Genomic DNA, 21,885 nt, shown 5'->3' with positions numbered 1-21,885 from the left:
CGACTTTACGGACTTATATACTTACTAGTTCTGGATAGTGAATAACAAATTAATGCCTGTCGGTTTCACACCTGCTAAACCTTGGGCTCTGATAGATTGACATCCAACAAGATGCATGGTCCTATACCATAGGAAGACCCTTGTAACTTCTTTGGAATAAAGAAATCTCTTACTGAATCACATTGACGAAGTTTCTCCAAGTCCCTCAATCGAGGTTTATTGCCAGGGAGAAGTTTCATCCGATGCATCTGTATGCTGTTCCCAGTGCCGCACTGTCTAAAATGTGCAAACAATAAAGTGAACTGACTCTGCCGCGTCTTATTTCGTCACTACCTATTCTTACCAATTGGTAGACACCAGTTAATTAACCTCCCTTTACTGATCGAGCCAGGCATGTGCAGAATGTGACCAATGTTTGATCACAAGCATCATTTGTTATGTACTAGCTATGATGTATGTCAACGCCTCCACATAACGTCTGTATCGTGGTCTAATGTTGCCTAATACCACTGATATCTAGGTCTCAGAAGTCAATCATAATGTAGCGGTAACTAAGCCACCTTTTCAAGTCTCCTCGTTATCTGGTTCGATTGTGCTTACTCTGTGCTATGTCCTTTCATGGGATAGAGTAAATAAATGTGCTTCTATAGATACCCTTTCTTGAGTTGAGCGTAGTGAATGTTGAAGTCTTGACTTAAATTCAACCGTGAAACTGACACCAACTTTATGTCCCTTGACAGTGCATCTCTAATAGGCTTGGAAGACTTCGAGAATGTAACATAAGAAGGCTACCAAACTTCAAGTTAGTCATTGATTCAAAGACTTGGGTTCGACAAGTTAACCTTATGCTACTAATCTACATACCATGCATAACTTGAATCATTGGAACTGAAGTTTACTCTAAAAAATTACCCACTTGGCTGATTCACTATTCAAACCAATGATAGCGTCGTATCAATCCTGTACATGTCTATATCGTTCCGCCCGTTTGAGTCTATGCTCTGTATTAAGGTCACACTGCTGAGCCCGTCTTCCCTCGCTGAAACTGCTCCTGCTTCTGTATTATTATCATTACTTGGCGTCGTGACGTTTGCTGAAGGCCTTTTATCTTGATTAGTAATCGTGCGAAGACGACGTAACGGCCGATTAGAAACTTGACGTCTGTTTCGGCGACAGACACGTAAGACGAGTATACGCATAATGGGGATAGAAGCAGCCATAATGGTGACCGCGATCTCAACAGTGGACCAGATGAAAATTCCGACTCGATCCACTGTGAGAGGCGTTAGTAATGAAGGCACACGGCAGGGACGTTCGACGAGCTGCAGACTCACAAGTGCGGTTCTGGCTGCTGAGTCCAAGCATCCCAACGCATTTCGCTCCAGCTGCTGCAGCTGCACTGGAGTCTTATTAGCAGTTTCCTTCGACATGATAGCCTAACAAGACTTACAAGATACCGAAGGTTAGAGCAATCCCAACGCCAATCTTCTCCCGTGTTCGCATCGAGAGCCTCCAAATAATCACCCAAGCAAGGATGCAGAGGATCAGATCGATTAGACCTGAATAAGCTGTTACATTGATTAGTGTGGACAAATCTTCACGAAGTGATACAACGTACCTCCAGCAAAGACATTGTAGTAAGTTGCAACTAATGGGTTCCAACAGGCCCCTGGCAGATTCGAGTGCCAGACCTTCCTTGCCGGTGTGCATTTGATAAACGAGAAAACAATGACCAAGTTCATGATGATGTTCATTGTGATGATGAGAAACCATAGGAACCAATACTTCCAGCCGTCCTCTAGCCGCAGTAAGGTCAGAGCGAACGATGTTTTGCTCCATGCTACAGATAAACAAGCAAAGAGGCCATAAATAGTTCCAGTAAGAGCGATTGTTGGTACATTTTCAGGATTAACCTTTGATATGTCCTTGCCAAAGCCGAGGCTAACGTCGAAGATGGTAAGACAAGTGGCAATCAAGAGGCATATCTATCAAACACGTTGTATGTTAATTTCAATAGTCTATTGACACGGGCTCGCACATGTGAGACCAAATTCGCGGCTTTCACGGCGCTCTCATATTGTCATGCGATATGGAGAAAGTTGCTGATAAAAACATGTAGAAACTTGAGATGGAGAGGTTGAGAGAACGTACCCACGCCGCGATGAGGAAATGGTCGTCATACCAGAAGCCCCGATGACGAACGATCTTGCAATATAGACGAAGGACCAAAAAGATGCCCGAGAGGAAAGTCAGAGACACAGAGACTATTATAATGGTTGCGCCTAGACTGACGGATTCTGGCATCTGATGAGATGGTTTTGTGGTCTCATTAGGAATGTCGGTGTCATGCGTGAGTGGAGGATGTTGGGGAAAAGAAAGGGGATCCGGGGGACGGGGATTAAGAAATCTATGATCGGCGGTAGCCAAGCTTTAGAAAGGCACAGTGCTCCTCTACCGAAGTCTAATGGTAGATGGCGTTGACTAGCCAAGCCACATCATACTGGGTCATCAGGATAGGTGCCGTATTCTGCGTTGAGCTTGTTCAGAGATTCAAATTGACTAAAGGTATCTTATTGTAGGGATTAATTACGAGGTGAAACAGAAGCCAAAAGAAAACTTCAGTGTTTGAGCCTTCCGTATTCGATACACAGGCCGACATTAACAACGTTACTATAAAACTGAGATCAGCGACCAAAAGTGCCGTGAACATACACGAGTCAGTTATGTTTATCAATCATAAATCTCACCGCCCAAGCCATACTGTACTAAACCTAAATATTGATCTTACTGTCTAATACATTGACAGTGTCATCGTGCGCAATTGATTGGTTCTTCGAGGCTTGGAAACCCCAGCCACGGCCGAAGTTTCCCGGCAAACTACGTCCAAAGAGGATATAATCCCAACCTCACGCTCCCTCAACAAATGCCTAGAATGAGGCGGAGTCTTCTAGATTAAACGTTCCAAATAAACCTCCGAAACACACCGTTATATTATTAACCTTTCGAAATAGATGCACATCTAGTCCTAACCTGATAGGGAAATGCAAGGCTAAACGCCATACTAACCTGGAGCAATCTCAACGAATGTAGTATATATCTCACTTGGAACATAGCTTTTTATACTTGCCTTACATTTGTGGTTGTAGCTCAATCTTGGCGCATTTAGAGTACACTTTCCCTATGCACATTAATAATAAACTGATTCCAGATTATAGAATAAGAGATTGAATTACTTTTTGCCTTTAAAGATCTAGCTTGCATGCTTATCTGGCTTGTGTGCTTATCGTAGACGTTATGCCGACTAAAGAAGTATTGCTGACAGCGATAATGCTGCATGCGGCTAAATGAATGCCCGACTCTATAAAACGCCACCAAACACCTTTAACCCAACATTACGAACCCCTCTTTTTAGTATCTTTAACAATGACAGAATCAAAAGCCTGGGTATTTTCACAACGGGGGCTTCCCTGGGATGTCCTCAACCTCACAAATCAGCCCATCCCAACTCTACCACCTCCTCTCCCTTTGCCCAGAGCCGTGCCGAATCCGGAAGAATGGATCGTGGTCAAGGTGGCCTTTGTAGGCCTCAACCCAGGTGCCATCTTTCAGATGACCCTCGTCCCACCCTTTATAAGATCTTCATCTTGTGTTCCTGAAATGGACTTCTCAGGTACTGTGATTGATGTCTGGCACCCAGATGATGAGTCCGTGTTAGCACAGACAAGAAGATTCAACAAGGGGGATAAGATCCTCGCAATGCTGCCAGCTAGTTATACTTTGCCTACCGGAACAGGCGCTTTAGCTCAAGTTGTTCGGATCCCAGCGAGATACGCTGTACACAAGCCAGAGCGTGTTAATTTTGGTGATGGAGCGGGGTGTTTGCTAACAGGCTTAACGGCAAGGCAGTTAGTGTGCGAGTCGGGAGCGAAGGCAGGTGACCGCGTGTTAGTCAATGCTGCAAGTGGCGGGATAGGCTCTTTGGTAGTACAGCTGCTTCGAAAGGTTGTTGGAGTCGACGGATATATCGTCGGAATCTGCAGCGGCAAGAACATTGCGTTGGTGCAGAGTCTTGGAGCTGACGAGGTGAGTCAAGACACGCCATGTAGAAGAATGTCGTGTAACATCCCACAGGTCGTTGATTATACGCAGTATAATCCCTTGAACCAGCACTTGAAGGAGAAATTCTCATCAAACCCTTTCAACGCTATCATCGACACACATGGCAACCAAGCATTATACCTCGCGTCACCAGCATACCTGGTTCCCGATTGCAATTATTCTTCCGTCGGTATAAAGCCGCCCACGTTCTTTGTCCCAGACTTCCTCCGCGCTGTGCTACAAATGAAACTCAACGAGTGGTGGCCTACATCGTCCTGGCTCGGCGGCGTGGGACGTAAGTGGATAGGCACGTCTATGATGAACCCTACGCTTCAAGACCGTCAGGATATAGCGGATATGTTGGGTCGAGGCGATATCAGGCTGGTGAGGGACAGCGTGTGGGCGTTTTCTGACACTAAGGAGGCGTATAGGAAACTTGCTGGACTCCATGCCAGAGGCAAGATCCTAGTAAAGGTGGATGGGCAAGCTGGCGACGAAGAGAGTTAGATGGTATCCTCTAGGTTGTGGTTAATTCGCCGAATCGACACCGCATTCGTGAAAGGCTAAAATCAAGCTTGTTACTACGTTTAAAAAAAGTCACAGTAACGTTAGTTATAGTCGCGCTAAATTTGGAATTATGGGGCAATAGAGGGTGCGGTTCAAGACGGTGACAAATCAAGATCAAAAGTATCTGAGCCTTGAGACAGTCCCAGACTTACAATTTGGATCACCTGAATAATCCTCCTGAGAACCGTGCTGCTTGATCACCGAGGATGGCTGTATCTTTGCATTCATTTAAGAACCAGAGATATCTGAACCTACTATTGCTTGTCTTCCTATTATAGCTGTGTCCGTACATTCTTGAGTTATACAATGGGTCTTGAGGACAATTGCTAATACATTATAGTAACTGCATATGAGAAGCGCATCTCTATATTTATAACATCACATCTTCAGTCGACTGTTATAATAAATCCGGAAATTATAGCCCCGATACTATTAATCCATTATAGCATCTAACTACCTAATAAGTAAGTTCCGATTTAAAATACATAATGCCTAGCTGTGAGCCGCGGCTGGAAAGAAATACCTCTTTACTGTCCGATATGATTCTTAATGAACTCGTGGATATTTCCAGCATCGTGTCCACCAACCTCACGGAAACGTAAACACCCCTGCGGCCCTGCATCCCCCTCTGCTTCTAAAATTTTGCCTATCAGCCAGGCGTGGCCAGGTGCCAGCTGCGTCATGTCTTTCGGGATCTGGGCTTCGCTGCATTTCTGTTGTGCATCATGCCACAAAACGTTCCATCGTTCTAGGGCCCTTGATATTATCGGGAGACAGGTTGCGGTCAGCATTCCTGCGCGAAGGTTGAAAATAGTTGGTTGCAGAGCTATCGTTTCTTATTAGCACACGAGTTTGGCATCGCCCTGCCTCAGAATCCTTGTGTCAGACTCACCCCAGAGACATACATGTAAATCATTGATACTCAGCCGCTGAAGAATCTTCTTGTGCTCTTCAGCCCAATCTTCTTCGAACAAGCCAGGAATCACTTCTCGAAGTGGTGGTGGGCGCCAATCCGACACGGTCAATGCCCGATGGGTCTCGAACTCTAACTCAGTCTCGGCATTCCAAAGACATTCGTGACAGGGTAAATCCCCCATCATTTCGGAAACAGTTGTAGATGGCGGATGGTTAAGGTATAAGACACACATTGCATCCATGAAAAATGTCCCAATGGCGAGCCTAATGGCAGACTCAACTTCGATGAAGTCTGACCAGCTTTGCTCCCGTTGGCCATGCGTGTGTCTGACCTTGAAGATCTGCAGGTTCCTTACGATGGCAACGAAGTCTGTGCGCCGCTTCGCGGTGATTCTGCGTCGCGTCTTGTAGCAATTGACACTGCTCTGGATCATTACGATGAAGAGAGCGGCCTGGCATGCTTCAACCGCGCTTGTGCCAGGGTTCCCATGGTGTCGTACAGTGACCTCATCGAAGGCCTCCAGATGGTTGAAAATGTATGTTTCGATCGTATCACACAGTTCCTGCGAGGGGCGGAGACCTTGGACAGCGGCGTCATCGACAGAGTGTGCGAAGATGGCACCGGACAAGGCAACAGCGAGGAGCAGAGGAAGTGAGGCCCTGTCCAGGATAAAGGAAGGCCAGTGTAAAAGGGGTAGCTGGGAGTGCCTGTAGCGGTAGACGGCCGATATGAAGGCGAGAAAATTGGACTCGGTGAAAAAAGGCGCGGACATGGGGTCGTGGTTGATTTTGTCCAGCTCCGAGGCGAGGAGCTGAACTCGAGCGTGGAGTTGGCTAGTGGAGGTAGTGAAAGGCGATGATGCAGGACCAAAACCCCAGAATTCTTCGTCTGCGGCGGTACCTGTTCCTAGAGAAAGTGAGAAGAATGGATCCAGCATTGGCCAGGACATGGGATTGAAATCGGCGCCGGGGGATTGGGGCTGGAGATGGTGTTCGGTCTCGGTATTGCCAATAGGGATTCTGTTCCACCAGCTTCGCATTGGTGTCGCAGGGTCAGGGGGTTCAGTGAGCATGGCATCCATCATCGAAGGGTTGTTTGGGTCTGTGAGATTGAGCAAATAAGAGACAGCCAGGCGGTCTGGTTCTGGTTCCTTATCGGCTATGTAGTGTTCATGTTCTCGGGAAGGACGGTGTTTTTGGTCATAGTGGTCGACTAAACCGAGAGTGCAATTGAGTCCTCGAGAGGAGCATCGTTCGCATGGTCTCTTTGCATCGCATGCCAATTTGTGGCTGGAGCAATAGTCACAGGCCTGGCGCTTTCTCCCTCTCTTTGCTGTACGAACAACGTCGTGTTCGGGTCTGGCTGTGCAAGCCAGAGCGTGCCTTCGAGCGACATCGCTTCGTACGAATGATCTGTCGCAGAATTGGCATGCATGTTGGGGTTGGTCGCCGTGGGTGGCTGCATGCCTTAGCATATGGGTACGCCGAAGAAATGGACGGCTGCACATTGGACAAAGGTGCCTTTGGGTGTCCATTTCTTGGTGTTTCTTGAGTGAAATTGAGTTGGAGCAACTGCTCAGGGTTGAAAAATGATGACAGGTTTGGATTACCAGAATGAAGGTGGGCACTTACTTCGATACTTCAACCAATCAGACGACCAGCGGAGCCGAGGTGCCGGGTAGCCCTGATAGCCACCGACTCAGTTATGAAGTCAAGCCACAGTTCCAAAACCGCGCAAGTTAAGACACAACTAGGATGAAGGTATCATTGATATAAGCTTTTAAATAACTTATATGACTGTCCACAATGAACAGCTTCTTGAGGGCTTTGCGGGCCTAGCCTGAAAGACGTTACGTCTATGCCAGAAATGAGTCTGGAAGCCGGCATGGTAACTGCGGAACCAGGAACTGAAACCACAGAATTTGACGAGGCTTTGTTTTAAGATGAAGAAAGAGTAATACAAAAGGTCTGAGGGTCATATCGAATATATTATCTTAGTATACTAGGTCGTAGCTAAGTACTGGGCTTCTCAAATTTCCCAGGGTGGTGGCGCGGCAGGCATTTAAACTCGGTCTCACTTTCGGACTTTGCGTTCCAAGATCAATCGAGCCCACCATCTACTCCAAGCTTGCGAAATTTGTATAATTTATCCCGCAAGATGAATTAACCCATGTTGATTTCCCTACTTCTCCGCTCAAAGCCTATAAATCTGTCCACATCTATCCAAGATATATCAGGCGAGTAAGGAGAATCAGCCGCAAAATATTCACCCATACAGGGACAAGTTGCTCGCACGACTATCTCGACCAAGCCCTAGTTACCACATATCTCAACGTGAGGACTCACCGGGCACTGTGACTTGGGAAGACAACTAACTTGATTTCGTTACCAAGATACCTTTCGTCATGTCGATAGATGACCTCGAAGGTAGAACGGTGCTCGCCTCGATCAAGGAGACGACTGATGCACCGGCAGACAAGATCTGGCCTTTTCTGTCAGCCATCGGAGCGGAAAAGATCCTAATACTAGGGTGTACAAGATCATCAGTCCTGGAAAGGTACGGAAAGGGCGCCGTACGAAGAGTGTATTTCGGCCATGTCTCCTTCAACGAGCGGAACTTGGAGTGCGATTCGACGCTGTACAAGTTGAAGTACGAAGTGCTGGCGCCAAATTCGAGTCCAGCGATGGGCGTCGTTGCGGCTGTGCAATTGCACCGTGCGGAGTCGGAGGAGAAAACTATCATCACATGGGTTACTGGCGCTGAGATAGTCCTGCCAGAGCATGCGGATTTGCTTTGAGAACAGGCACTGAGGTTTACCCAAGGTCAAGCTACATCTCTACGGAAGTTAAGCAAGGCCACAACCACGACGATGTGAATAACTTATGTTTCAAGGTTCTGAAATCCTGAATAAGATCATCTACCTACCTATTCATAGATAGCCTCGGCCTCATCCACTGTTACAAATTGTCCACGAACCAGTTTCAGACCGAGCTATCTCACCCAGCGGTACTATGGGACCCACTGGCCGATCATTTACTATCACCATGGCCAATCGACCATGTGGGTTTGTTCCGACCAGACCCAATTTTAGGTGGGATGTGGGAAAACCCCGCGCAGGGGGGTTGAATGTGGGTTTATACCGAGAAGTCACGTCTCTGAATCATTTCACTGCGCGTCTTCTTCTCTTCTTCAATCCTTACTCTTTCTTTTCGTCTTGCTTACTTCCATCTCGTTTCTCTAGGTGACAGTATCATCCTGAAATGCCACCCAGCATGAGACCACAAGCCAGTACGATGAGCAAACTCCCTACCACGATTCCATTAAGCCATCACTAACATGCCTCTTGTTGCCCAAATATGCCGACTCACTAAAGCTAAACACGGAAATCGTCCAGTCTACATGCCTCCCCACATCATCGGTGTGCGGCATGCCCACGGCTCCTCTTCCAATGTCTCGGCCAAGCCTCAAAGGCGAGAGCGAGCCCTCCTCAGCGAAAGCACCCCTTCAAGTCTCGTCGAATATGTCCTGTGCGAATTCCTATCCCCGAGTTCGAGGCTATTGACATCACACGCTAACCACAATCACTAGGACCACGGCCGACAAAATTGCTTCCTGGACTCGAAATGGATCCTTCTGGCCCCTCAGCTTCGGCCTCGCCTGTTGTGCTGTAGAAATGATGCACGCTTCCACGCCCCGATATGACCAAGATCGGCTTGGTATCATCTTCCGTGCCTCACCTCGCCATTTAGACGTCATGATAGTTGCTGGTACTGTCACTAATAAGATGGCCCCCGCCCTTCGCCAATGCTACGACCAGATGCCAGAGCCCAGGTGGGTCATCAGCATGGGCAGCTGTGCCAATGGGGGGGGATACTATCACTATAGCTATAGTGTAGTCCGGGGCGTTGATAGAATTGTCCCGGTAGACATCTATGTCCCCGGGTGTCCGCCTACACCAGAAGCTCTCTTGTATAGGATTTTTCAATTGCAGAAGAAGATACATTAAATGAAAACAACGAGAATATAGTATCGGAAATAATGCAGACATTATTTAATTGCCTATATAAGGATTATAATAAATTATTAGGGCTAGTAATTTATAAGATATATTACTTAGATAGCTAGATTATAATAGCTATACTTAACTGCTAAGCTATAGAGTAAAAGACTAGGCTATAATTACTATTATTATAATTATAGTAGTGCTTATAGCTTGCTTATTAATCCTTGCTTAAGTTATCTATAAGGCCTTTTGCATTAGAGCTATATATATATACTTAAGCTTTTTCCCTATTTATCCCTTTAAAAGGTACCTCTTTACCTATAGCTAGCCCTATAGTAATTATTAATAAAGTATATTCTACTAGATATTAATAAAGTTAATCCTTATAAAGCTTCTCTTAACCCTGCGAATAACTTGGGTATATCTAAATACTTCGTTCACTGGTATCTCCCTAATGATTAGTTATACATTCTTCCTTTAGGTAAAGTTAGCAAATCTTTTTGCTTGTAATCCTGCATATAAACCTCATATAATCAGGCAACGATAAGAATAAGGTAATGCTATTGACAAGACGTCAAGTGCATTCGCTTTTCAGGTATAGTATCAGTATGCAATTTTATTCTAGTTACCCTAGCCATAAAGCCAGCATTACTATTTTTATCACAGCTGACGAGTATATCGAATTTGGTATTCACTACTCATTACCTCGCCAAGGAAATAACACTAGCTCTGCCGAAACGCTTATAAAGCCTCACTTTATCCTCTGCATAGTAACCCAGGGAGAAGCTCAGGTTAAATCCCAGGCTTTTGACTTGCCTAAGGAATAGGTCCTAGAAAAGCTATATTTTAAAGTAAAAGCCTTCAATGGAATGCATTACTCCTTCTCCGCTGGACCTGCTAGTCAGAGATCGGCCGGCCAGATGTTTACCTATGCATATAACAGATCTATACGTCCCATTTTTACTGGTAAGCAAAAGCAAACTACATCCGTACTATCCTTAATGAACTTATTACTTCAGGATCGCTTCCGCTACCTATTACACTGCAACAATACACTGGAATCCCAATCGCCGGAGCGACCGATAGAGGACTTTTAGGCCCTATTCGGGTTGTTCCTATTAAACACGTTCCTCTTTAAGGTTTAAAAGACTGATCATTTGCTACTGATGTACCAGAAAGTAAGACCTTAAATTATTAATAACAGCAGATAAAGATTTCATCTTTGATAGAACTATTTGGTCTTGTTGCTTTTGATCTTGCTCTCTATTATAAAGCATCATGTCGAGTTCTCTGGTCTTGCTTTTAAGCCGGTCAATGTCCTAATGCGCTTCGAGTGTTGTGTTGAGGCAATAGATGCATTGCTGCATATATTACTTCTCACTTTGAAATTAGAGCATGGGATAAGATTTTTGCATATACTTCTTTGTCGCCGACAGTAGTTGCAAGATCTTACCACTTGTGCCCTCTTCGCCTTTGGCCTTTTAGCCTGCCTATTCCGCGAGTCGCAAATACCTTTAGCTCTTAGCACGTCGTCGGATATATTTATCAACGTATTTGCTTATCTATTTGTATGAGCTGTAGTTTAAGAAGACACTAAGTTGAATTATTATGAGTTAAAGAGGATAAAATTAAAATCTTCTATTAATGCTAACTAACTTTAAGTAATATAGTATAATTAATAATTAACCCTCAGTGAAATTCTATGCTATAAAATATACTTAGTATAGCTTATAAATAATATAGTTAATATAAAAGATTTTAAATTAGTAAAATAAAGCTAAAAATTACTTTAGACCTTATTTCTTATATATTATTATAGTACTTAATATAGTCTTAGCTAATATAATCTTTATAATTTATGCCACTATAAAACTCCCTGTCCCGTCTAAAAGCCTCTGGCCAATATCTCCTTAAAGCCTGTTACATGCCAAATACCTCCTGCTCCAACAATCCACAATTCCTTTTCTCCAAATGCCACATTCACCGCAATATAGTTACCACCACCCACACGAATTGCCCCCAGAGTCTCGCCAGTTCGTGGATCAATCACGTCGACTCCATTTCCTGAACCAGCAAAGACCCAACCGTTCTTGGAGACCTTGATGCCATCGTACACAAAAGCGATCGGAACACTTAGCAGTTTCTTGTTTGACGTTATAGCCCCCGGATAAGATACGTCGAAGGATGTCAGTTTCCGAGGACCGTAAGGGTTCAGCTTGTGAGGTGCAGGTCCGGGCTGAGATGCGGCAGTGTTGGAGACGTATATCGTTCCCTTTCCATCTTCTCCTTTGTGGTATGTGATACCGTTAGCTTGGCCGTTAGTGGTATGGAATGGCCTTGGGCGAAGTGTCGTCTTATTGACGAAATAGACTGTTGATAGTGTAGGTGGCGTATACTTGACAACATCGGCTCCCTGGTTGTTTGTTATCAATATGAATTCATCCATTAAGAAACTGGTGAGCTTACCCATCCATAGTGGTCGTCTGTGATCCAGAAGTTTCCATACTCATCAACATCCATGTCATTAAGTCCCGAGAAGGGCAATCCGTAGAAGTTATTGACGAGAGTGGTCTTCTCTAGCTTAGCGGGACTGATCTTATTGAGTGACGAAGTTTCATTGTCACTTCCATCAGTGATGACATAGTAGTCTCCTTTGTAAACTGCACAGCCATGGACATTGTGAATTGGAGGATTGGTTTTGACTTTGCGCAATTCATTTGTTTCCGTGCTTAATAGATATTGCCAGTCATGGAACCCATTGTTGCCTCCGGGTGGGCCCCACTCAATGAAGAAGAGGTCCTTTGTTGAAGGGTTGTAACATGGCGCTTCATGGGTCTGGAAGGGGAGATCATGTAGTTTCCTGATCTTGGCATCTGGTCCAAGTAAATCGAAGAACCTTTCGTCGTAAGCCACGAAGTCTGTTGAATTGAGAGAATCCAATCTGTCAAGAATACAGTTAGTTATCCAACTTGAAGAGGACGTCCTTGGGGGTTCTCAGGAGTAATGGGTTAACAAGTATTGTGTACTTACTCTTGAGCGACTGAGGCATCAGAAGTTTGACTGTCTGTAAATGGGACAAAAACTGATCGATTAAAGTGGCCGGGGAGAACTGCCAAGGAAGGATTTTCATAGGATAAATAAGCCCATTTGGCAGTCGTATTCTCATAGTCAAGCGGCAAAGGGCTCAGGATGCTGGCTGCCAATGGCAAGAAGCCTGACAGGTAGTGGAGAGACAGGCCAAGACGCATGTTAGAGACTCAAAGAGAAGCTTAATTCTGAAATATCATTTTATGTCTTTGTCGGTAAAGACAGTTCTTAAATACATCTGGCTGTGCGCAAGGGTATGTGTTCACCCAGCTCGGTGTTGTCAAGGTTGATAGCGGTATGGCCCATCTATTGGCTCAATTAGCGACGTCAAATATGAGTTTAATCCATTTCAGGCAACGCTAATAAGCCGAGCACCATTTTCCGTCCTATCGGCGCATTTTAGAATTCGCAATCGGAATAAGTTAAGGTTTTTAATTATAGTCAGAGTAATGCTCCGAAATTAGGCATGGTAATATAACTCTTAATGCGAATAAGTAGACATTTACCTTACTCATGTTCCCTGTGCAGTTGTGTCGCCATGATGATCCCGGTCCGAGTGGTGTATTTATTCTCCAGTTTCCCTTTAGGAATTAAATGGCCGTCACCATTCGATTTTAACGCTTCTTCCAGAGTGCAATGCCCGGTATGCTTAAAGCCTAGCCTCTCGTATAGACGAATGGCTGCCGTATTCTCTGGCTTTGCCATGATACGAACGAGAACATGGTGAACTCTAGTTCCCTGCTGGGACTCCAAAAAATGAAACGCTTGTTAGCAGAGCTTCGCTGCAAGTCCCTTTCCCCTATGACTGGGTAGAGAATAAAGGCTCAACATTTGCCACTTCTCCTCCAACTCATCGCGAGCCAGAGAGGATTGACCTGACTCGGGTGGAAGCATAAATTCTTTGCTTGACAAGGGGCCTCGTAAAGTTACTTGTGCTACCCATTCCGATGATTGGCCTTCTTCGAATACGCAGATGAATGTCTCTTTATTCGGTTCACGAAGGCGAGAGATCCAGATTTCGTCGTCAAATTGCGATTCTATTTCCATAGTTGATGAAAATGTAGTAGGAGATTGTCGTAAGGCTTCAAGGCGCAACGTTTTGTATTTTGCAGCCATGGATGAGAGATCAGCTGCGCATCGGTCGATACGGATAAAAGAGTATACCATGATGAGAATCTCGTTTTGTATAAGAACTCCTTTTCTTTTCTTTTAGTTTAGGAGAAAACTTTGTACCGATCTTCTCAGCAACATGGAGTATTTATGTTATTTTCGCATGCTGAAATCAAGAGATAATCACGTGAAGCGGAAAAACCCGCTTGTGTGCTTAGCGTGCACCCTACGATTGACAAGACGTGTCAATGGTGTATTACATAAAAACGCTCTGATGTTGAATGATAAGTGAAAGCTAACAGGGTGGAAAAGAATGCTGATGTATTTAGCGTGCACCCTACGATTGACATAATGCCCCACAAGTGTGTGTCGACAACGAGGTTTGTGGGTACTCACGCTCCATTTTTACTTCCCAACAATTAAAAGAGTAATCACGCAAGCCAAGCTTGATAGAGTCATATTAGGCATGGAAAATATGTCTTGTTACATTATGAATTATTTAACATATTGCTCCTTCGCTATTTTGTTATATAGCAACTGACCTTAAATCTAGGCGAAATTGAGGCTGCTATAATAACAGCATCCTAAAATTATCTGTCACACTTAGTTAATATATTTATACAAACATTAGAAAAGATTATACGCTTATAGCTCGAAATGGGTTTTAAATATTTACTCACGAGATAAGAGGAATAAGTAAATTAAATATATATCTATACATACTTCTATAACCCAAGGTAGACATGGACTTCGATAGTATACTCATACATCCTGCGATTCATATTGACTTTTTATCCTCTATCGACGTTGTCACTTTAATTAATGGCAATATAATCTTCCTAGACTTTGCGCAGACTTGCCTTATGTCTTAACCGGCCAATAAACAATACCAGGTGTAAGGGAACGGAGATTATGTGGTCATAGACTATAACAGTGTCTCAAAGCTCATTCCAGCAATACAACAATACTTCAAAAAGAGGTAATGGTTTATCGTCGAGAATAACCGTCTTCAAGTTACACCTAAGTCCCTGACCACTAGAAATACCTGGTTAGATTACGAAGAGGCGGATCTCTCTGGCTGCAATTGGTCTGTGAATTAATAGGTTTGACTCTAAAATATATCGTAGAGGCTCTGTAATTTGACCATTCGACGCCAATGACAAAAGATAAATTAAGTGTTAATATCTTCGAGATTTCTAACGAGCGGATAAATCATGGATTCAGGCTGTATGCGGGACTTCTAAAGCGGGGGATCTACTTTCAAAGTAGTAGTTAGTATACAACAGCCATGAGTATAATGCTTAGCGGTTAAATAGACGGCAATTTATAGATCATATAAGAGGGGTATTGAGGTAATTACCGGATAATTATATATTATACCTATGGTAATAAAGTATAAAAAGACCTCACTATAGCTTCGAAGTTATAATAGAGGTATGGGATTAGCTATTATTTTCCTGGTGTGTCTTAGTACTGCTAATATTTCTTAATTCCTATGGCTCGACAGCTATTGAACGTCCTCATTTGGGGCTTGGCTATCTGCCAGGTCGCTTATAGTCAAAAGCACAAGGGCCACGAGTATACGAACCCTATTCTTCCAGGTTGGAATACAGACCCGAGCTGTATATTTGTCAAAGAATTGGATAATACATTCTTTTGTACAACGTCCTCATTTTTAGCACTACCTGGCATTCCAGTGTTTGCAAGCAAGGATCTTGTCAACTGGAGGCACGCCAGCAATGCTTTAACCAAGGAAGAACAACTGCCTGAGCTTTCGAGAAGAGGCTTGGAGCATGAGGGTATCTGGGCTTCTACCCTCCGTTATCGCAAGGGCATATTCTATCTCATCACCACCTACGTTTCTTGGATTGATGGATGGGGCCCCATTGTCCTTCTCTTCACAACTAAGGATCCCTATGACGATTCTGCATGGAGCGGTCCTGTCCGTATTGAGAACCCAGCCAACGACATCGATCCAGACATTTTTTGGGATAATAATGGAAAGACCTATATGGCAGTTGCTGCAGGAATCTATGTCAGCGAAATTGACATCAAGAAGGGCACTGCGACTGAGCCTTTCAAGATCTGGAACGGAACTGGTGATCGAAACCCTGAGGGACCTCACTTCTACAGGAAGGACAACTGGTATTACTTGCTGATTGGAGAGGGCGGAACTGAGACAAACCACTCGGTGACCATAGCTAGATCACGTAATATCCGTGGACCTTACGATGGATACAGCGGCAACCCTATCCTTACTGCAAAGAACACCGACGAATGGTTCCAGACAGTCGGCCATGCCGACTTGTTCCAAGATGCTTCTGAGAACTGGTGGGGTGTTGCATTGGCTACTCGGTCCGGTCCCGAATGGAAGGTTTACCCCATGGGCCGCGAAACAGTTCTATTCCCAGTAGAATGGGAAGAGAACGAGTGGCCACGTCTGGATATGGTACGCGGAAAGATGTCTGGTCCTCTCCCACCAACTAATAAGAGGGTCCCTGGAACAGGCGCCTGGGTTGATGCTCCAGACAAGGAGGACTTTGCTATCGGATCATCCCTGCCTCGGCATTGGTTCTTCTGGCGGCCTCCTAAGCAAAACCTATTCGCTATCTCGCCAAAAGGGCACCCTAATACCTTACGGGTCCTTCCATCCAGAGTCAACCTGACTGCCGATGAGAAATACGACCCAGTGAACGAAGGGTTGGGGTTTCTTGCACGCAAACAAACAGCCTCGGTTTTTACCTATAGCGTCGATCTATCCTTTGATCCCAAGGTAGTCGACGAAGAGGCTGGCATTACGGTGTTCCTTACACAAACCCAGCATATCGATATCAGTGTTATCAGCGTCAAAGACAAGGATGGAAAAGGCGTTACATGCAAACTGAGATTCAAGGCTGAAACTTCAGGAAGACCTGACATCAAGGCTCCCAAGACCAAAGTCAAGACTATCCCCAAATCTTGGATGAAGAGTTCTATCAGGCTCACAGTGACTGCCACTCGTGATAGTACATACGAATTTGCAGCCAACTCTGTAGCCAAGCCACATGATATAAAGAAGCTTGGCTCTGCAAGCGCTGAGATTGTCTCAGGTGGTAGCGGACCCTTTACAGGTGACTTTACAAATCTATCCCGTTTATATCCAGGATTACTAATATTATAATTAGGAACTGTTGTTGGCGTCTTCGCGACTAAAAACGGCGGCAAAGGCTCAACACCTGCATACTTTAGTCGGTGGAGGTATACTGCAATTTCTCAGGAGATTGATGAGGGTAGGTTTGTCCCGGCGAGATTTTTAGGATAGAGTAGTAGAAATCGATATTAGTTGAAGCTTTCACGAGAGACACGTATTCTGTAACCTATTGGAGACATATTTGAATCTTTAAGACTTTCGATCATTTCACAAGGAAATGAGATAGCCTGAACAGTAGATATCTAATAGTATAACAATATTATGAGGCCACAAGGCCATGCTTTCAGACACGCTTTATTGGAAACATATATAAGATTTATCTTCTCGACGAATGAATTTAGAGATACACTCTATTTAAAGCTAAAACCTCCCATGCTAAAGTCAGAGCTGGATACTATTAATGCGGAAGTTAATAATAGGATTATATATGCATTACTTATATGTTCTAATATATTCGCCGACTTTGAAGATCTCAATTCATTAACTATAAGTGTATATAGTGCTATTAATACTAACCCCGATACTGTTGCCAGATCTAGTTTAATCCGCTTCCCTCGGTCACAAGTGGGGCTCCGAGGTTCGAGGTTCGAAAGCTTATTACATACCAATCGACGGTTGCCCATACGCCCTACCCTCGGGCGCTGGAAGATGCTAGTCGGAACATGTGACTACTTACATCATTCAAGAATAAATACAAAGAGCCTGTTACTCAAGTTTAGTCGTTAGATTCGCTCTCCAGCATTCACCTCGTATCAGAGTCCACCTTCAACCAGATCCTCTGCTAAAGTCGCGACAATGGCCACTCAACCCCACCACTACCAAGCTCTCATCGTCTCTGACGAGGAGAAGGCCCAAGCAAAGAAACGTCGAAATCTTTACATCCGACCTTTCTTCATTTTTTGGCTCAATAGCTTTATCTTTGAGGTGACAATGCTAATCATCAGCATCATTGTCTTCTCCGGCTTCCGAGACATGTTTCCCAGACTTATGTGGACCCTCTTCTTCTGTCCACTGGGAATGGGCGGAGCCATGGGCGGGCTGATCAATGCATTCATTGTCGACAAGCACTACGGCAGCAAGGCAGTCCACTTCTGTGCAATAATGAGTCTTCTCGTTCTGGGAGCTTGTAACGACCTCTGCTATAACCTTGATCTCGTCTTCGGCTGGTTCGGTGCACATAACAATTTCTGGTGGTGGCAGGGACGCTATCCTCTTATCTACATGCTTGGTTATATGAACGGAAAGTTGTTGTTCACTGATAAGGGACAGGAACAGCTTGCGAGCTGGGGCCTGTAATGGAGAGAGAGATTTCTCTATTTCTTATCAGGGACCTCCACTGTTAAGATGTAGGATATGCAGAAAAACGTGCTTTAGTTACTGGTGGAATATTGGCTCTTCCTATGTAAAAAGATTTTTTAATACTATTTATTACCGCGGTTGTAAAATCGAAGGTGTGAGGATATTAATTGTCCCTTTAATCGGTATAACCCTTTTGCCTTATACATAGCCCTATATTGTTCCTGCTACTACAATAGTATATATGTCGTTCTCGCTTAGTGGAGGCAGTAAAGCAGAAGAGGGTGAAGAAGAAGAAGATCCCCTTCTTTCTGCTATCACTAAGCCTATCCCTGCATCAACCCAATCCACAAGCTGCTCCCCAAAACAGATCCTAAACATAAGGCTGCCGCTAATGCTTGGCCAACTGCGAAGTCTCCCGACGCAATACATAGGACTTAGAGCTTCTGGTAGGCTCTAGAGAGGAGAATAAAGTTAGTAATATTAGATTCACCCACATGTCTACAGGTTTTAGTGAGGAAGAGAGCTTGCAGAGCTAAACGGGAGGCTCTACTCACCCACCATACTCGGAACCATCGATGGAGAGAAAGGCAGCACCTAACCTGACGGTGCTTTCAGCATGCCAAATGGTTGTAAGTTTGTGGATCACGATAATTCCTGCATTTTTGAGAGCCCTAATAACTGGGTTATTACCGGCTGTTTCAACAGCAGCAATACCCTCTTCGATGACGACCCTGGTGTATGTCCCATAATTAGGAGGGGCAAGGTATGGCAGTAATGTTATATTCAAGGCGAAATGTTTGTTTGTCAATCGTCTGCATTTCTGGATCTCCTGACGGAACTCTTCAGGTTTAAAAATGAGCGCTGTAATTATACGTAAGTTTCCGGCGTTACTGGCAGCCGCTGCCAAGCCAGCATAGCCAACGTACATCAAACCACCCTGTACAACAGGCACTGCGTCCATAAACGACCAGATCGATACTGAAATGCTGATTCAAGGTAGGCTAGTGGGCGCAAATTCACCCTTAATGCCCAGACGGCGGGTTCACTCGGTGGATTACGGCATAGCTTATATTATACAGAGATATAGAATGGCTCGAGACTACTGATGGGGCTTGACGGACTTCCTCTTTCTATCGAGGTACAGAGTAGAAATGGTCTTTATCTTTCGAAAACCGGGTGATCGATTGGGAACCTCACACTTGAGCCTCAGCTCAAGACCTTGCGTCTCCGCACATTCATATATCGCAAAATGGTTATCCTTAGGTTAGAGGGTAATGTTAATTCTAGGTCTTGGGAAAGCAATTCCTACTCGTGTACCACTAGTCTCGTTGGGATTAGTCATGCATCTAGGACAATTGTGATCCGTTAATTCTCAACCTTCCGTTGTGGACTGGATGAACTTCGAAAAAAACAAAAAAACACCGTTAATGCGAACGCGGCAAACATCTTTGTGTTCCCATTCACATGTTCACCCAAAGAGCATTGCCGCCACGTCGGCGACGAGGGACCCAACTAGCATGTAGTCACTGTCGTGTATGTTAAACTGGTTGTGACAGCCAACGACCAATCTGTACTTCGTGCAAAATGAAGGGCTTGACGTGCAGTTATCAACAGAAGATGTTAAGCTTACAAGCGCCGTGAGTACCTTCCATATCTAGCTCGAACCTCCTGACCTCTTGCTAGTAATCTTCAGGTGGCGAACAACCAACTTCAACAGTTGGGAGAAAAGCCACAAGGGGGTCCGCGCCTAAACCAGAATATTCCCGACGCTTCTTCAGTGCCTGAACCTAAGTCCACCTTGCAAAGAGCGTCACTGGTAGTCCTGACCTAAGTTATAGTCCCGAGTTTCATTTCTTCGGAGCAACCCAAAATGCCTCATGCCTCTCGCAAGGAAGAAGAAACCATCCATCGCCCATCCTCGAATATTTGTTTCTTGCAGCAAACAGTCCAAAGGACAAACCCCGATTTAATTGCAAAGCTGCATACTCAGGAAGCGACTGAACAATATTTCCTAGGATTCGAAGTAGTCAGATCGCCCGACTCTGCTCATAATCTAAGTCCCACCTCACCTCCAGACTACCTTGTGCCCACCCTTCTCCGTACTTTCTATGACTCCATCCATCCAGTTTTCCCGCTACTTCACTGGCCATCCTTCATTACAAAGTATAACAGTCTTTGGCGACCAAACATGGCCTTGGATGATTGTTATCACCAAACAAGAGATGATCTCGTCTTCCATGCAATATTTAACATGGTATTGGCCATTGGATGTCAACGCAGCAAAGATACTCCCTCACCTCAGAGAGGGCAATAAGCCAATTCCTTTTATAGACGATCACATCAATTAATTTCTATCGAAACCCTGGATTTCGCCTCTTTAGAAATCGTGCAACTGCTCCTTCTTCGAGGCATCTATCTTCATTACACATCTTACGCCAATCGTTGGTGGAACATGGTCGGCGTTTCTCTCAGAGTGGCGCAAAGCTTGGGATTAGACTTTGAACGCGTTGGATCGACCAAAAGTCAAGTGGAGCGGGAGATGAGACGTAGAGTCTGGCATAGCTGCATTGCTCTGGATCGGTATTTTCCGCCTCATCCATAAACTATACACGTTGTTGACTATTTCTAGGCTCTCAGCTACCACGTTCGGGCGGTCCGTTCTTTATTGCAGGCCGCATGCTATACCCTTGCCCCAGCCCATTGACGACGAATACCTATCACAAACCAATGAAGGCTGCCAACCAGAGAACAGTCCCTCCCGAATTGACTTCTTCATATACAGCTTGAAGTTGTTTGAAGTTTTGGACGAAACTCTGAGCAGATTATACTCAACCGGACACCAAGACCCAGGACAGGATGGAACCGGTATATCTTTTGAATATCTTCAGGATGTCCCGAGACTATGTTCGAAACTAGACAATCTGCTCGTGGACTTGCCTGCCCATCTTGTACTCGATGGTATTATGGAAGATGCAAATGAATCAACAAGCTGCTTCCGCATGCAGGCCATGGTATTAAAGCCAAGGTATTTCACAGCCTAATCTGTAATAAGACATCTCTGACTCTAAGAAGGGTTATGTATATACGGCTGCTACTACTACGGCCTTCACTTCTCGTTGAAGTAAGACGACTCGTCTTTAATCAATCTCCGAAACACCATCGTACGACCCCGTCTCTCCAGCAAATATTTTTCGGTGAAATCAGTCGATTGTGTATATCGACTGCACACGAGATCCTTAGTGAGATGCATCAGAACCTGAGTTGTTCGAAGCAAAGTTCACCATGGCATGCGTTGTTCTGTAATTGCCCCACAGCCCGAGACAATTCTGTCTCTAGATACAGTCAGGTGTTGACATAGTTATTACAGTTACTTTCGGAGCTGCATCAGCCATTCTCGCTGCCAGTCTATTTCCTGACTTGGGGGTCGACCTGGATGTCGAGCCCGCCAAAACTTCGTGGGATAAGGCGCTAGCAGTTTTCCATTATTACGAGTCTAATGTCGAATCTGCCGCAAAGGGAGTAGTAGAAGAACTGAAAAAATACCGACAACGATTTTCCGCATTTCTGAACAAAGGTTAGTACGATTACACTGGATGAAGGCGTCCAGCTGAACTC

General features: G+C 44.8%; 9 protein-coding genes across 9 annotated transcripts; 5 read left to right on the top strand and 4 right to left on the bottom strand.

Moving 5' to 3' along the window:
• Positions 1–932: 932 nt before the first annotated feature.
• Positions 933–1,754, bottom strand: FSST1_010116 (uncharacterized protein; the record flags this gene model as incomplete). The annotated part of the gene is made up of 4 exons (XM_083227151.1): positions 933–1,273; positions 1,335–1,399; positions 1,451–1,568; positions 1,619–1,754. 4 exons carry the CDS (start codon positions 1,752–1,754, stop codon positions 933–935), a joined length of 660 nt encoding a protein of 219 aa, XP_083086077.1.
• A 1,669-nt stretch (positions 1,755–3,423) lies between these two features.
• On the top strand, positions 3,424–4,605 carry FSST1_010115 (NAD(P)-dependent alcohol dehydrogenase; the record flags this gene model as incomplete). Its single annotated transcript, XM_083227150.1, has 2 exons — positions 3,424–4,083; positions 4,132–4,605. 2 exons carry the CDS (start codon positions 3,424–3,426, stop codon positions 4,603–4,605), a joined length of 1,134 nt encoding a protein of 377 aa, XP_083086076.1.
• An 899-nt stretch (positions 4,606–5,504) lies between these two features.
• On the bottom strand, positions 5,505–7,055 carry FSST1_010114 (Zn(II)2Cys6 transcription factor domain-containing protein; the record flags this gene model as incomplete). The annotated part of the gene is made up of 1 exon (XM_083227149.1): positions 5,505–7,055. The coding sequence occupies one exon, from the start codon at positions 7,053–7,055 to the stop codon at positions 5,505–5,507; it is 1,551 nt and encodes a 516-aa protein (XP_083086075.1).
• A 930-nt stretch (positions 7,056–7,985) lies between these two features.
• Positions 7,986–8,378, top strand: FSST1_010113 (uncharacterized protein; the record flags this gene model as incomplete). The annotated part of the gene is made up of 1 exon (XM_083227148.1): positions 7,986–8,378. One exon carries the CDS (start codon positions 7,986–7,988, stop codon positions 8,376–8,378), a length of 393 nt encoding a protein of 130 aa, XP_083086074.1.
• Positions 8,379–8,917: 539 nt separating this feature from the next.
• Positions 8,918–9,587, top strand: FSST1_010112 (NuoB/complex I 20 kDa subunit family protein; the record flags this gene model as incomplete). The annotated part of the gene is made up of 2 exons (XM_083227147.1): positions 8,918–9,108; positions 9,170–9,587. The coding sequence occupies 2 exons, from the start codon at positions 8,918–8,920 to the stop codon at positions 9,585–9,587; spliced, it is 609 nt and encodes a 202-aa protein (XP_083086073.1).
• Positions 9,588–11,469: 1,882 nt separating this feature from the next.
• Positions 11,470–12,832, bottom strand: FSST1_010111 (SMP-30/gluconolactonase/LRE family protein; the record flags this gene model as incomplete). Its single annotated transcript, XM_083227146.1, has 3 exons — positions 11,470–11,997; positions 12,051–12,525; positions 12,615–12,832. 3 exons carry the CDS (start codon positions 12,830–12,832, stop codon positions 11,470–11,472), a joined length of 1,221 nt encoding a protein of 406 aa, XP_083086072.1.
• A 2,444-nt stretch (positions 12,833–15,276) lies between these two features.
• On the top strand, positions 15,277–17,082 carry FSST1_010110 (glycosyl hydrolase; the record flags this gene model as incomplete). The annotated part of the gene is made up of 2 exons (XM_083227145.1): positions 15,277–16,891; positions 16,946–17,082. The coding sequence occupies 2 exons, from the start codon at positions 15,277–15,279 to the stop codon at positions 17,080–17,082; spliced, it is 1,752 nt and encodes a 583-aa protein (XP_083086071.1).
• A 684-nt stretch (positions 17,083–17,766) lies between these two features.
• Positions 17,767–18,267, top strand: FSST1_010109 (uncharacterized protein; the record flags this gene model as incomplete). Its single annotated transcript, XM_083227143.1, has 1 exon — positions 17,767–18,267. The coding sequence occupies one exon, from the start codon at positions 17,767–17,769 to the stop codon at positions 18,265–18,267; it is 501 nt and encodes a 166-aa protein (XP_083086070.1).
• Positions 18,268–18,704: 437 nt separating this feature from the next.
• Positions 18,705–19,231, bottom strand: FSST1_010108 (NAD(P)H-dependent flavin oxidoreductase; the record flags this gene model as incomplete). Its single annotated transcript, XM_083227142.1, has 2 exons — positions 18,705–18,768; positions 18,825–19,231. The coding sequence occupies 2 exons, from the start codon at positions 19,229–19,231 to the stop codon at positions 18,705–18,707; spliced, it is 471 nt and encodes a 156-aa protein (XP_083086069.1).
• Positions 19,232–21,885: the final 2,654 nt, after the last annotated feature.

Source organism: Fusarium sambucinum, chromosome II, assembly GCF_050947815.1.
Source record: "Fusarium sambucinum isolate potato_lamoka chromosome II, whole genome shotgun sequence".
Classification (NCBI taxonomy): domain Eukaryota; kingdom Fungi; phylum Ascomycota; class Sordariomycetes; order Hypocreales; family Nectriaceae; genus Fusarium; species Fusarium sambucinum.
The sequence above is the reverse complement of the archived record's forward strand: the minus strand, read 5'-3'. Positions and strand labels throughout refer to the sequence as shown.